This window comes from Sphaeramia orbicularis, chromosome 14 (genome assembly GCF_902148855.1).
Source record: "Sphaeramia orbicularis chromosome 14, fSphaOr1.1, whole genome shotgun sequence".
NCBI lineage: Eukaryota > Metazoa > Chordata > Actinopteri > Kurtiformes > Apogonidae > Sphaeramia > Sphaeramia orbicularis.
The window spans coordinates 52,440,263-52,454,957 of record NC_043970.1 but is presented as its reverse complement, the minus strand read 5'-3'; the positions used below and the strand labels follow the sequence as shown (position 1 = coordinate 52,454,957).

The 14,695-nt window shown below is 35.7% G+C and overlaps 1 protein-coding gene across 2 annotated transcripts in view; it reads left to right on the top strand.

Moving 5' to 3' along the window:
- The window catches only part of uvrag (UV radiation resistance associated gene), a 210,025-nt gene that overhangs the window by 104,700 nt on the left and 90,630 nt on the right, over positions 1-14,695 (top strand). For both annotated transcript variants that reach the window (XM_030154428.1, XM_030154427.1), the window contains exon 13: positions 11,531-11,606. In XM_030154428.1, the coding sequence (XP_030010288.1) occupies positions 11,531-11,606 (76 nt within the window). The remainder of the gene's footprint in view (positions 1-11,530; positions 11,607-14,695) is intronic.

Below are 14,695 nucleotides of genomic sequence, written 5' to 3'. Positions count from 1 at the left end.
GTAAGTCTATAAGTGTATTCCTAATAAAGTACTGGTACTGACCAGAGCATCATGGGTAATGTCACGTCCGTCCACCAGCAAAAGTTTTCACATACACGTGCTATTCCAAATCCAATATTTTTGAAAATACAGCTTCCACTGTTGAATAATATCAGTAGTCTGTGCACAAATGGATTAGCGTTATTTCAACACAGTTCTATGCATTTATGACAACTTTTTTTTTTTTTTTTGACAAAAATGGCTGCTCATTTGACCCCCTAAGTAAATTTTAGCCGATCTACATATAAACTGTATGTAATTATATATAAATCAGAAAAAAATACCTCAACGTTGTAGAAGATGATGGTGTTTCTATGGTAACTACAGAGCCTCCGAACATCCAAATGGGTCATATCTGATGACCATGAAAAGACGACAAACTGCATTTTACCTGAGGTGATTTAACATATTGATAGGTTTAGTGGTTCAGAGGTTTGGTGGTGGATCTTTGGGTCTTTATGGGTTAAAAGGTGCATGTGCACTGAGTGCAAGCAACCAACAAAACAAACTTCGGTCTTCATATGTGGGGAGAAAACAGGTAACAGTCCAACATGTTAGATCAGTAGATGATTTTACTTCCCAGTGGCTGTTCTTATGTGGTTTTTATAGGTTAAGACAGAAACAAAGACATATAATATTTATCTTTTTGGACGAAGTTTCTGCTGTTTCACTGCTCAGATATTAGGCCGACATTTATATATCCACATGGGTCATATCTGATGACCATGAAAACATGAGAAACTGCATTTTACACCAATTATAATAGGATTAGTGGATCAACAGGTATTAAACATTTTATATCAGTAGATGGTTTTGGTCAAAGGTGGATGTTTGGGTGATTATGGGTTAAGGATATTTACTTCTGTAAAGAGGCTGATTTTAAGCTTTAATGCAAATGTCTTCTACCCGGCAACACCTAATGGTGAAATGTGATTGGATGAAGGCTCTAACGTACACATATACGACTGGAGGCAGTGAAACCAGGAGAAACGATACAGAATAAAGACAATAGACTATTAAAAATAATTTAATACGTCTTTATGGAACAAATATAAACATGTAGGTCAGTAATTCAGATTCTTTATTTTTCTTTTCTTTTGTTTTTTTATTTATTATATTAGGGAGTAGAGGTGTGTATTGGCAAGAATCTGGCGATACGATACAAATCACAATACTAGAATCACGATATGATATATCAGGATACTGTTGAAAAGGTAATTTTTTGTTTCTTTCTTTTTTTAAAATGATTATTTCCTTGAAGAACTGAATTACACCAGAAATCTGCACAAATACTAAACACATTTTTATTTGATCAGAACAGGATCTAATGCTATATCTCAAAATGTTCCTGTGTTAAAACTTAAATTCTGTTTTGAAGACATTGCAGTTTCAGATCCTGTTCAAATGTTCATATTCTGTTAGTTCAGAACTAACATCAGAACAGTATTTTTTTGCAATCCCAACAAAGGAACTAACATTATTTAATAAAACAGTGTTAGATAATAATAAATAAAATATAAACAAAAAAGAAAAACAAAAATGAACCTCCACAATATTGGCATTTGAATAAATACCTACAAATATTGATACAGTACTTTTTAATATTGATACAGTATTGTGAAATGAAATGTCAAGATATATTGCAGAACCGATATTTTTTGACACCCCTATTAGGGAGGGACTTGCTGACCCTGACAGAAGACCACATTAATACCACTATCATGTCTCTACAGTAAATGTTAAAGTCCAATCTGTGCATGGGCTTAATGGAGATGTACTGATACTAAACTTTATTCATACAGTATTGATCATACAAATATACAGCCCAGAAAAAAAGGAAATGATATTTTAAACATTATTAAAGACAATACATGGTTGAAAAAAATTAAATCAAATAAATAAAGTAACATCAGAGATAAAATAAAGAATAGAAGAAATGTTTGAAGAGTGATTTCAGATAAAACAGGATATTACAGTGTTTTTTTTTTGTTTTTTTCTGTGTTTCTGGATGGCTCAGGGGCTGTGGTTGCATGCCAGGAGTTGTGGGATTTGGGGTCTTTCACCACTGACATTTTATTCAATTCAATTGAGTTTTATTTATGAAGTGCCAGTCATAACACATGATTATCTCAAGGCCCTTCATAAATTCAGGTCAAGGCCTTAAAAACACTGTTCAGAGAAGAATCCTGACAAAACCTCCAAGAGCGAGCCAACGGTGACAGCGGGAAGGAAACATTTCCTTAATGGAATTAAAAAAAAAACAAAAACCCTCAGACAGGACCAGCCTCGGGTGGAACGAGGACGAAAGAGAAAATGTGATGTTATTTACCTGTGTGTTCATTTTAATGTGATTTTTAGACGAGTTTGTGGAAGTTTTAGACATAGACCTGGGAGGTTTGAGGATCCTCTCACAAGAAAATGTTATGTTTTTGATTAAAATATGTAAGCTCACTTCATTTTAGCTTTTTATTATGACTATAATTAACATGAGTCTGTACAGAAAATTGAATAAACAAGAACAGGTAATGAGAAAAAAACAAAAAAGCTTGAAAACTAAAGTCCGTTTGGGAAAAGTCAGTTAGTTTTGATGCTTTGATTGACTTTTGTGGTTCCCAAAATGGCTCAGAGTGTAACATTAGTCCACATTAAAAACCAGATTGAACATATGAAGCTTTAGTTTCCTTTCAGAAAACATTAGGACAGCTTGTCTCTGCAGATATTCAGAAATACATTGCAGAAAAACAGGCTTTATTTATTTTTTTAAATTCAGGTTATATGTTCTTAGACCACCATTAAATTTATTGTTTGGCAAAATTACATACATATGCCTTTCTCAATCTCTATCAGGATCTAAACAAAAAGAACATGTACAGGAAATATGTGCTCATTATTGAATATTAAAAGTTATATTAATTAAAAATGTGAATATTATAGAAGCTGTGCCGTGGGAACAGGCTCTGAACAGAAAAAAAGTCTCAAACTCTGACGTTCTGAAGGAAGCTTGACATAATATACCACAAGATTATTTAAGAACATTTCCAGACGGTCGACCTAATAAAGTACAAGATGTAATAAATAAATGGAGGTCACGCACAAAACTGACCTTTACCTGTAGAATCCATTCAGCTCTGATCCTTTTGTGTGTGTGTTTAATACTGTGCACACACAATAATGTCCTGCATGTGTCTGTTGCAACTTTATAAAGAAACAGAGAAATAAATGTGGAAAAGTTGAAGGTAGTGTAAGAACTTTGCACAGTATTGTATATTGTTGTACAGATACTGTAAATCAGCCAATATAATATGCAATATATTAACATGTTTTAAAGGTTCTTTCATAAATTTAATAGCACTCATTAAAACATAGTGTGATGATTGGCTAAAAGACTGTTTCCATGTAACGAAGAAGGGATAAATGATACTCGAAACTTAAAAAAAAAAAAAAAAAAAAAAAAAGACGAGAGGGTATTTTAAACATTGATGACAGCTCAGAATTTCAATCTCAGGCTCATTTTTGATTACACTTGTACAATTTTTTTAGAAATGATCTGCTTCAGAGATTAAATGTGCTAAATGTTACGTATTTTAATAACATTAATCGGAAAACAAATGACAAAAGTGCCGGTTTGCTGATGTTTTTAAGGTATATGTTAAAGTATTCTTACACATATATATTGGTTTATATACATTTATACAATAGATTTATAAATGTTCCACTAGATAGAACTTGTAAAGTGAATGTATTGTATCAGAATCAGAATATCTTTATTGTCATCAAGTACAACAGAATGGAGGTAGAGCTCACAGGTTCAGTGCAAAGAATTAAAAGACAAACAACAATCCCAGTAAAAAGGCACAGTAGAGTTAAGTAATTTACAGTAATAAAAATATTGCACACTACGAATATTTGTTAAAAATAGAATTTAAATTACATGAGAAGTAGTGCAATTGTAATGAGAAGATAAATAGTGTGAGATTAATAACACTGGTCAACAACAAATTTATTGTTTCAGTTTTTTGAGCTGATTTAGGATCATTTTGGTGCTGAATCCAAAAATCACATTCATTTTGCTCAATCAGGTCAACTTTCTGAACTATGCTACATATTGGCTTTTTAACATTTTTGCTTACATTTATGGGCATTTTCACATCATATGATACAAAATTCTTTCATATTTCTTGCAATAAACGAGTTCTGAAGATTTTACTTTTGCCAATTTATGATTAATGTTTTTTTTAATATTACAGGTGAATGAAATGGCTTCGACTAGAAGATCTTGCAGAAATAAGCCTGATGTATTCTGCTACATCTGCGCTGAATACACCATTGTACCTAACAGGAATCAAGTCACAAGTTTCATAAAGTGTGCTTACCAATCTTATTTGGGTATTAATTATTATATTTTGTGAGAAGATCAAATTTTTCCAAATCAAATTAGCAAAAAAACCAGACCTGATTGAGAAAAACAGATGTCATTTTTGGATTTAGCGGTGCAAAATGGTCCGAATTCAGTGGAAAAAACCTAGACAACTTGGAAAAAACATTTTTTTGTAACCCAGTGTAATGTGAGAGACTGTGAGCAGTAAACGGATATTGCAAGTTATTGAATATAATCAGATTAAAAATATATATTGTATTATATTGTCATGTGCAGACAGTGTTTTAAAGTAGATATGGTAGCTCTGAGACAAATATTCCCTGGGAGTTAAACCCATTCTCTGGTTAATTCTTGAATTTCACATTTTGGCCTAAGACTGTATCTTGGAAGCTTCAGCCGACAACATTTTTGACCTGATTTTTCTTTATCAGTGACTCACACGTGGTAAAATGTCACTGCTTTTATTCTGGGAGCATTTGACTTGTAGGACTGGATAAACAGTGGCTTCTTCATACTCCCTTTCAGGCACAACAGTTGATCTTTTTTTCTATTATCTGATTTTTTTATTTGTGTGTTTATTATTATTATTATTATTATTATTATTATTATTTGTTTTTTTTTGTTTGTTTTTCTTCCATATTTTTTTGTATTATGTCTGTGTCTGAAATAAAATAAACTAAAACTAAATAAAGCTTATTGTTAAACTTAAATCACTTCTTTATTTACATACAGTTGCGGGAAAAAAAATGAAATCATCGAAAGTCATCAGAAACGATGGTTATGCAATCCAGTCCTAACTCCTGTGTGTATCATGTGACTAAAACAGACAGAACAGAAAACATGGAATACCTAAAAGCACTGTTTTTGTTTTTGTCAGTACAATGCCATAGGTATTGGTGTAAGAACTGAAGTGATTTTGGTTTTTATCAAGAAAACCATGGAAAATGGATAGATATCAGCTCTGAAATTAAACTACTATGAGCTATTTTTGTTGTTCTCATTATATTTGTCCAAATAAATGGACCTTTAGTTGGACCAGGCATTAAAATGAAAAAGAAACTGAAGAAAACAAGGGGTGATCTAATAATTTTTTTCTGCCGCTGTATGAACCAGTATATCAATATTGGAAATGTCAACATCAGCCTGTAAAATCCATAATCCTGTAAATGCGAAACTGCAGCAGCTGTTTAGCGTCGCTTTTCACCGCCGATCTAACTTTTCACCAGATAGATGAGGGTATTTCCCAAAAGGCCGAACTATTCCTTTAACCTCCGGGGTTACGGAGCCGTGAACATGATCCCAGTTGGCAGCTTCGACGGCATCGAAGGAAGCGTGTTTTCTACTGTAGCCTCCCATCGCTTCAGGCACCTAAAGGTCATAGAAAGAGGGGATAAAGAGACCCATATCTGCTCTCACACAGGATTAAAAGAAGACCATGACCCCATACCCGGGGGGGGGGCTCGCACACAGGAAGGATGCATGTCGGATGTAGATTTTCACCACCGCGCACACACATATACACACATGTTCAAAGCGTTCAACACATGTCTTGAGACGCCGCCGAGCGCTCACAGCAGAATGCATCTGTTGCTTCTGGCAGCGTCGTCATGTAATAACAGAGGCATGTGGCTCCGAGGATTGGTCATACTTCGGTCACACATCATTTAGCTTTTTCCACTTGCATTTTTATAGATGAGCTTGTGTTTCACATCGAGGATTGGAGAATGAAGTTTAACTTGGAAGGCTTTGATTGTGAACTTTATTATAATATTATGTAATATGCGGTCGTTACAGACCATATGGTATCAGACAGTGACACCGCCTGAGGAGTTATCTGGAACTAAACAAGGTTACTGCGCATTTGCATTAAGTGATGTTCAGTGCATTCATTAGATCGGAAGAACTGAATAGTGCTTTTCTTTAACCCCTTAAAATCCAGCTCGCCCCTTTTTATTTCCAAGCTCGTTTAGTTTAGTTTAGTTTAGTTTAGTTTGATCCCCATTAGCTGCTGCATACAGGGTGGGGAAGCAAAATATACAATATTTTGAGGCAGCGATTGAAAGACAGTGTATGACCAATTAGTTTATTTAAAGTCATGAGAATTTATTTGCCACAAGAAAATGTCCATAATAGAAAATGTTTTTATTCTATGTGTCCTCCTTCTTTCTCAATAACTGCCTTCACACGCTTCCTGAAACTTGTGCAAGTGTTCCTCAAATATTGGGGTGACAACTTCTCCCATTCTTCTTTAATAGTATCTTCCAGACTTTCTCATAATAGTTTTGCTCATAGTCATTCTCTTCTTTCCATTATAAACAGTCTTTATGGACACTCCAACTATTTTTGAAATCTCCTTTGGTGTGACGAGTGCATTCAGCAAATCACACACTCTTTGACGTTTGCTTTCCTGATTACTCATATGGGCAAAAGTTTCTGAAAAGGTATGGATAATAGTGTTAGGTATGATTATGACATCAATATATGTTTGGTTTCAAAACAACTGACGTAGTGCCTGCTGAGAAAAAACAACTAAATGTTCATTGTACATTTTGCTTCCCCACCCTGTACCCCAGCAGCTACTCTTCCTGGGGTCATCAACAACACAAAAACAAAGCACCAACAATTTCCCACAACTCACTCAACAAACAGGATGTACATACACTCAACACAACAACACAAAAACCAAAAATCAACAACAGCATGCAGTACAAAACAATTACAATAATAATACCAACAACAACAGAAAAAAAAACAAAAATCAGAAACAAAAAATAAAAACATAAGATAAAAATAAAAACAATAAAAATATATGCTATGCTATATCGTGCTATGAGAACTCATCTTGTCCACACTTACTGTAACTTTATTGAATCCAGAGTATATGTGTCTGTTTTATTATATTACATATTTCCTCCTGACATGTGCGGTTCCTTAAAGATCTCTGTGGGTTTGGCTACAGTACGACTCCTGTGGAGATGTTAGGAGGTTAAATATTGTGAATCCGGCTTTGTTTAAATCCATGTTTGTTCGATTTTGCGGCGTCTTCTTCCACCTTTCCTCCAACGGTGCATTAGGGGTTTCTTTTCGCATTATTGCAAACAACCGCAGATTACTTTTTGCATTGGTTGCACATGTGAAGAATACACAGAATATGAGCAAAATGACGACGAACACATAAAAATAACTTCTCCACAGCTTCACTAGAGGCCGTTATGTTTTTGACTGACATCCTTAAAGGTGCAGGAGACTTTCATGACCAGTTTTTTCATCAGATCTGTCAAACCTCAGTCATATCCTCTGTACTATGAACCTGAAACTAAATAAAACTAAACTAGAATGAAAAATCCAAAACTATTACATCCTTGCCTTGAGCGAGTCCATGTTTTTTCTTCTCTTTTCACTCGCTGCACTGGTCTTAAGTTCTGTCTGAGAGAAACACTCTGCAGATAGATAGAACATTCCCACAGAGTTATGCAAAGGTGGGGCCATGTTCATTTGGGATTTAGAACATAACCGCTGTGAAACAAACAGCAAGTAACACTTTACTGTTGTGGTTTATGGTGTTTTTTTATTGCTAACACTGCTGCCTCTCCTAACTACTGGACTGATGTATTTGACTGCCTCCATCTTTCTTATTAGAGTTGAAGTTGAGCTAAAATTTAAGAAGTGTGAATTTTTTAATATTTTACATTTAAAGGTGCGGGAGACTTTCATGACCAATTTTTCATCAAGTCTGTCAAACCTCAGTCATATCCTCAGTATCATGAATCTGTTTGTCTGTCTGTCATTCCTCACCTGAATCTCTTGCATTACGGTGAACAGTTTCTTAGTTCCATCCACCAGAAACAAACCATGTGTTTACATTCTGAGCCAGGAGGGAACTCGGGCATCTTCAGAATTGTAAACCATAAAACATAAACCACAACAGTAAAGTGTTACTTGCTGTTTGTTTCACAGCGGTTATGTTCTAAATCCCAAATGAACATGGCCCCACCTTTGTGTAACTCTGTGGGAATGTTCTATCTATCTGCAGCGTGTTTCTCTCAGACAGAACTGAACGGTTAAGACCAGTGCAGCGAGTGAAAAGAAAAGAAAAAAATGGACTCGCTCATGACAAGGTTCGAATAGTTTTGGATTTTTCATTATAGTTTAGTTTTATTTAGTTTTGACTTTTTTTTCTCTAATTCAGTTCGTTTTAATTCGTTTTTAGAGCGGGTTTACCAGTTTTTATTAGTTTTCATTATTTTCTAAATGCTTAGTTTTAGTTTAGTGTTAGTCTTTTTTATATCTTTTCTCTTCTTCTCTGTCGTCGTATTCAAATAAATCCCAGACAGGACTCTGCTGCTTTCTCCCAACTTTAGTCTCCATGTTTCCAGGTAGAGTGGGGACCAGAAGACGACTGGAAACCACAAGTGATGAGAAGTGAGGGACCCTTAAATATCATATGGTGCCAGCAGCTAAAATTGCTTGAGGGAAATAAATCGATTTTATACCAATCCAACATTGACAAAAATGAAAACGAAGGGAATTTTATCCAAAATTTTTATACGTTTTAGTTTTGTAAACCCACAATACAGTTTCAGGTATCTTTTTTTTTTTGTCTTTAAATTATAGTTTTTATTTATTTCAGTTAACGAAAATGTTTTTACAATTCTAGTTTTCCTCATTTCGTTTGTTTTTGTTCACGACAGTAACCTTGGTTCAAGGTTAAAGGTTGTCTATTCGTCTCTGGGGATAAATTTGGTTCAAACAAGGACCAGCTGCATCCATAAATACAACACAACACAACAATACACCTAACTTTTGTTTTGTTCACCTGCAAAGTAAGAAAAACAAGAGCAAAGTATAACCTTCAGATAGAATTTAGTCATGATGGAGAAGTTTAAAGTTACATATTTTAATCACACAGCGTCTTCTGGTTTCCAGTTGATTTCCTTCTGGAAAAACAGCAGCTGTTGATTTGATTTAATGATAGTTTCATGGTGTCTGTAACAGTACCTGACCTCGGAAAGATAGCTTGATAAATTTGTATTCTGCATTGACCAGCTGTCAGTTACAAGTCTGTCTGAGAAGGACTAAAAAATTCCGTTGTCCTAGTTTTGAAAACGCTCAGTTTTTTAGGTCAGAGGATATGAATAGGTTGAGGATTATTGGAGGATATGTGTGGATTTACATGAGGCTGTAGTCAGAGTGTAAGTTAAAAGTACATCCACATGTAGGTTGATGTTACAGGTGTGTGTATGTTTATGATAGTAGTTTCCCCAGTGCTCTGAATCCTGCTCTCTGCAGGTTCAGCAGGTCCATAATAGAGGAGGACAGAAAGTCTACGAATGTTTCTGGACATGAGCGAACCCCTCTCTAATCCAACTCAACACTCAGGTCTACCCCCGCCACCACCACCACCACCACCTTAACCCATACAGACCCAGTACTACTTTTGGGGCCATTCTCAAATGAATTTTACTCTAGATTTAACCTTTATTAAGTGATTTATCCCCATTTATTATAATATTATCTGTATTTTTGGCTCATTCAGTGAAACTCTGATATTTTCCCATATTTAATTCACTGGTCATGTAGATGTTGATAAATGGTCACAATAAAGTTGAGGGTTATCATATTAGAAACGGAGAAAACTGAAGAAAAAATCAGTTTTTCAGTAAAATCTATCATTAACGGAACATAAACAAGTGTCTCGATCCACTGTCATTGATCCAACTCTATGGGTTTTACTGGTGAATCAAAGTTGCAGAAGATGACAGTGTTTCCACGGCAACTAAGGAGCCTCTGAATGATATACATTGTATGTCCTTGTTTATTATTAACCCATAAAGACCCAGTGATACTGTTATGGCCATTCCAAAATGTTTTTTTCTTTATATTTAACTTTTCTTAACCTCCTCAGACTCAGCTATGGGTTTTCTGTCCACATTTATGGACAAGAGTTTCACAACTTTATACAAAAAAAAGAAAGAAAGCTGTCCACCACAAAGGACATTCCATACACATTTTAAAAACTGCATCTGAAAAAACTGTTGCATCATGATGTTTCCAATATAGGCCCTAATTTAATAAAAAACAAAAAAAGCTGGTACTTTGCTCACATTTCCTGGGTCTTAGGAGGTTAAGTGATTTATCACCTTTTATTATGATATTTTCCTGTGTACTTTGTGTTCAGGTATTTCCCTATATTTAATTCACTGATCATGTGGATGTTCATAAAAGCTCAGATTAAAGTTGACGGTTATTTTATCAAAAACAGAGAAAGCTGAAGAAAAAGTGACGTTTTCAGTAAAATCTCTCATGAACTGAACATAAACCCAGTGGGTCCATCCACTGTCACTGATCCAACTCCATGGGTTTGACTGGTGAATCAATGTTGTAGAAGATGACGGTGTTTCCACGGTAACTACAGAACCTCTGAACATCCAAATGGGTCATTTCTGATGACCATGAAAAGACGACAAACTGTATTTTACACCAATTATTTCCATGTATTGATAGGATTAGTGGATCGACAGGTCTGAAACAGTTTAGATCAGTAGATGGTTTTGGTCGTCGGTGGTCTTGTGGGTCTTTATGGGTTAAAACACTCCCACTCCAGTCCTAACTAAGACATCTGACGGGCCCTGATGGGACTTTCCCATCATGTTTAAAGGAAAAGTCCTCTTTGTTCCTGCTTAGAAGTAGATGGTCAGGTTGTTCGGACGCCTCGGTTCCTGTTTGATATTTTAGTTTTACGAGCCACGGAGGCGGCGCCTGTGGGTGGGATCGCAGACCTAGACCTGCTTTCTTCGACCATCTGCGAGCGTTACTGACTGTAAACGCTGCTGGCTACACGAACAGTCACCTCCAACAATGAGAAGTATTCAGCCAGTGTTTCAGAGCCAAAAAGCAACAGTTACTCAAACCCCTCAAAGTAAAAAGAACAAGCCCTAACCCCCCTTTTAATCCCACCACCCTATTTCACATGAGCAGACCTACAGCGGGTATATTGTGATATATGGACGCAGTACTGCTGAATCTGCTCTGTCGGCTTGTGTTTATTTTATGTACATCGTGGAATTCAATCGTCGGCCTCCATGTGACAACGTTTTCCTTGGTCTTTTTCAGGTTCCCGTTGTATCCCAGAGGAGAACGTTTTCATTTCGAGTATGGCGTCTACTTACTGAACAAGAACATCGCCCAGGTAATAAATCAGCCCACATCACATTCTCAACATTTATTCAAAACCCCTGAAAACTTGGCTTCGTTCTTTAATGTGTCTGTTTGACATTAACCAGTCGTGACCTAATAAGCAAGAATCAAACATTTGGAAAAGAAAACATCCTAAGTTTTCATCAATTTAGCGTTTATCGGTTATGAACTGAGCTAATTTGTTTCACTGGGACTGTATGGGTGTGATTTGATAAGATGTGACTGAGGGTCGCCTAGCAACAGCAACAAACAACATCACAACGGTTTCCCACTGATAGGTGCATGAAATAACACTTATTTATATATTGGGACACATCATGTCTACAGCTGGAAGATGTCCTGTTCGTGCTGGTTTGAGATAAAAACATTAATATTTCCATAAAGTTTAATGGGTGATTTTTCTTCCTCAGTGACATGTGAAGAAAGTCGGTGGTTAGCTGTGGGAGAAAATGATTATTTACAGTCAGAGCATGAAAAATGTTCAAGAAATTTTGAGCTAGAAGATCTAAAATCATAGTCATGGATAAAAAAAAAACAATCAGTGTTTAAAGAAATTAAGTAAAAACCATCTCTGAGACATTTTAGAAGCAAAGATAATTTAAACCAAACAAACCAATGCAATGATACTGATCCCAATATAAAACTATATTATGATGTGTTATTGTTTTGAGGCCCAGACCCCTGTTAGAAAAGAAACACCTAAATTGTTTGTTTTATTTATTTATTTTGAATTTAAAACCAAAAACAGCAAAAAAAAAAAAAAAAAAAAAAACTAAGAAAGAGAAGACAAAAATTGAAAAGGAGGAGGGATGAAGTTCAGCTTCTGTACTCCTGCCCCCTTACCCCATCTTTTTCTACTGCCTACAAAGTCCCATGCCAGCTCTACATATAAATAAACTCATATATATTACACATATCAAGATTTAGCTCTTTCCACGCCTTTATAAGACGCAAAGCAATACACATATCAAAAATATACTTTGCAAAAATATAACATATACCAAAAATAAACTCTGTCCAAGCCTATATTCAAGATAGATGTTGTATATCCTTGTTCATTATTAACCCCTAAAGAACCAGTGATACTTTTATGGCCATTCCAAGATTTTTTTTTTTCTTTGTATTTATCTTTTCTTAAGTGATTTATCACCATTTATTATGACATTATCCTGTGTATTTTGCATTTTTTCAGTGAACCTCAGGTATTTTCCTACATTTAATTTACAGATCATGTGGATGTTCATAAAAGCTCAGATTAAAGTTGACGGTTATTTTATCAAAAACAGAGAAAACTGAAGAAAACGTGACATTTTCAGTAAAATATATCATTAACTGAACATAAACCCAGTGTGTCCATCCACTGTCACTGATCCAACTCCACGGGTTTTACTGGTGAATCAATGTTGTAGAAGACGACGGTGTTTCCACAGTAACTACGGAGCCTCTGAACGTCCAAATGGATCATATCTAATGACCGTGAAAAGACGACAAACTTTATTTTACACCAATTATTGACATGGATTGAACAGATTAGTGGATCAACAGATATTAAACAGTTTACATCAGTCGATGGTTTTGGTCGTCGGTGACTGTTTGGGTCTTTATGGGTTAACTCAACATGTCCCAATACTTTTGTCTATATAGTGTATTTATATGGTGCTTTGCAAAACAAGGTTACAATGAGCTAGACAGGATAAAACTGCAGAAATACAAAAGGAAATCACTATAAACTGAGCTTCAACGACAAGGAAAGAAGCTAAAAACAAAGTGATGAACACATAAAGGGTGTCCCCTTCCCTCCAGAGGTTATTATCGCTCCTTAGGCAGCTCCGTCTTCTCTTCCCATCTCTGGCCGTCACCTCGGGGGAGGGTTGAACTCTTGACTTACCCCTGCTTATTAAAGTACACCTAATGTGTTGACCTGGTTGACTCCCTTCTTTCATCCCTCAGACATTTAGCACTAACTTTTAACAATTTGCATTCCATTCCCTGTTTTCCTCCCAGTCCAGCAGGGAAGGAAGGGCCTCTCAGCTCTGAATAAGACCAGGCAATTAGCACTAGCAGGTGGCTGCCTTCACATTACTGCGCTAATACTAGACCGCAGGATGCCAGCTTCCTCCTCCAGGTCGACAACAACAAAATAAGGACGGCAAGGAAATGTAATAAACAAACTAAACAGTCCCTGAAACCACTAGAGCGCAGGTGTCAAACATGCGGCCCGGGGGCCAAATCTGGCCCGCAAAAGGTTCCAGTCAGGATGAATCTGTGAAATGCAAAAATTACACTGAAGATATTAACAATCAATGGTGTCAAAATCGTTTTAATTCAGGTTCCACATACAGACACATACAGTCCAATTAGACTTCAAGTGGGTCAGAACCAGTAAAATATCAGAATAACCTATAAATCAGGGGTGTTAAACTCATTTCATTCTTGGGGCCACATTCAGCCCAATTTAATCTGAAGTGGGCCGGACCAGTACAATAATAGCATGATAGCCAATAAATAAGACAACTCCAAATTGTTTTAGTGCAAAAAAAATGACATTCAGTTATGCCAGTATTTAGGTTTACAAACTATCCAAACAAAAAGGATGTGAATAACCTAAAAAAATAAAATTTGTTAAGAAATGTAAGTACAATCTTATCAATATTTTTGCCTCGACTTATCATTTATACATGTGCATTGCAGGTCAGATCTACAAAGGCACAAAACATTTAGAAACGGGCAGAATATTGTTAAAATTGTACTTAATTTTCTTTAGACATTTCAGGTTGTTCATATTTATTCAGGTTATTCACAGTTTACTGTTAAAGGATAGTTTGTTAATGTAAACATTTTCATAATTTAATGGTTTTTGCACTAAATCAAAGAGAAAAAATGGGTGTTGTCATTATTTATAGGTTATTATGATATTATTTTTGAGTTTGATGCCCTAACTTGCACTTTGTAAATTCGTCCCGCGGGCCGGATTGGAACCTTCGGTGGGCCGGTTTTGGCCCCCGGGCCGCATGTTTGACTCCTGTGCTATAAATAATGACTACACCAAATTCTCTCTTTGCGTTATTTGGAGTAAAAAAG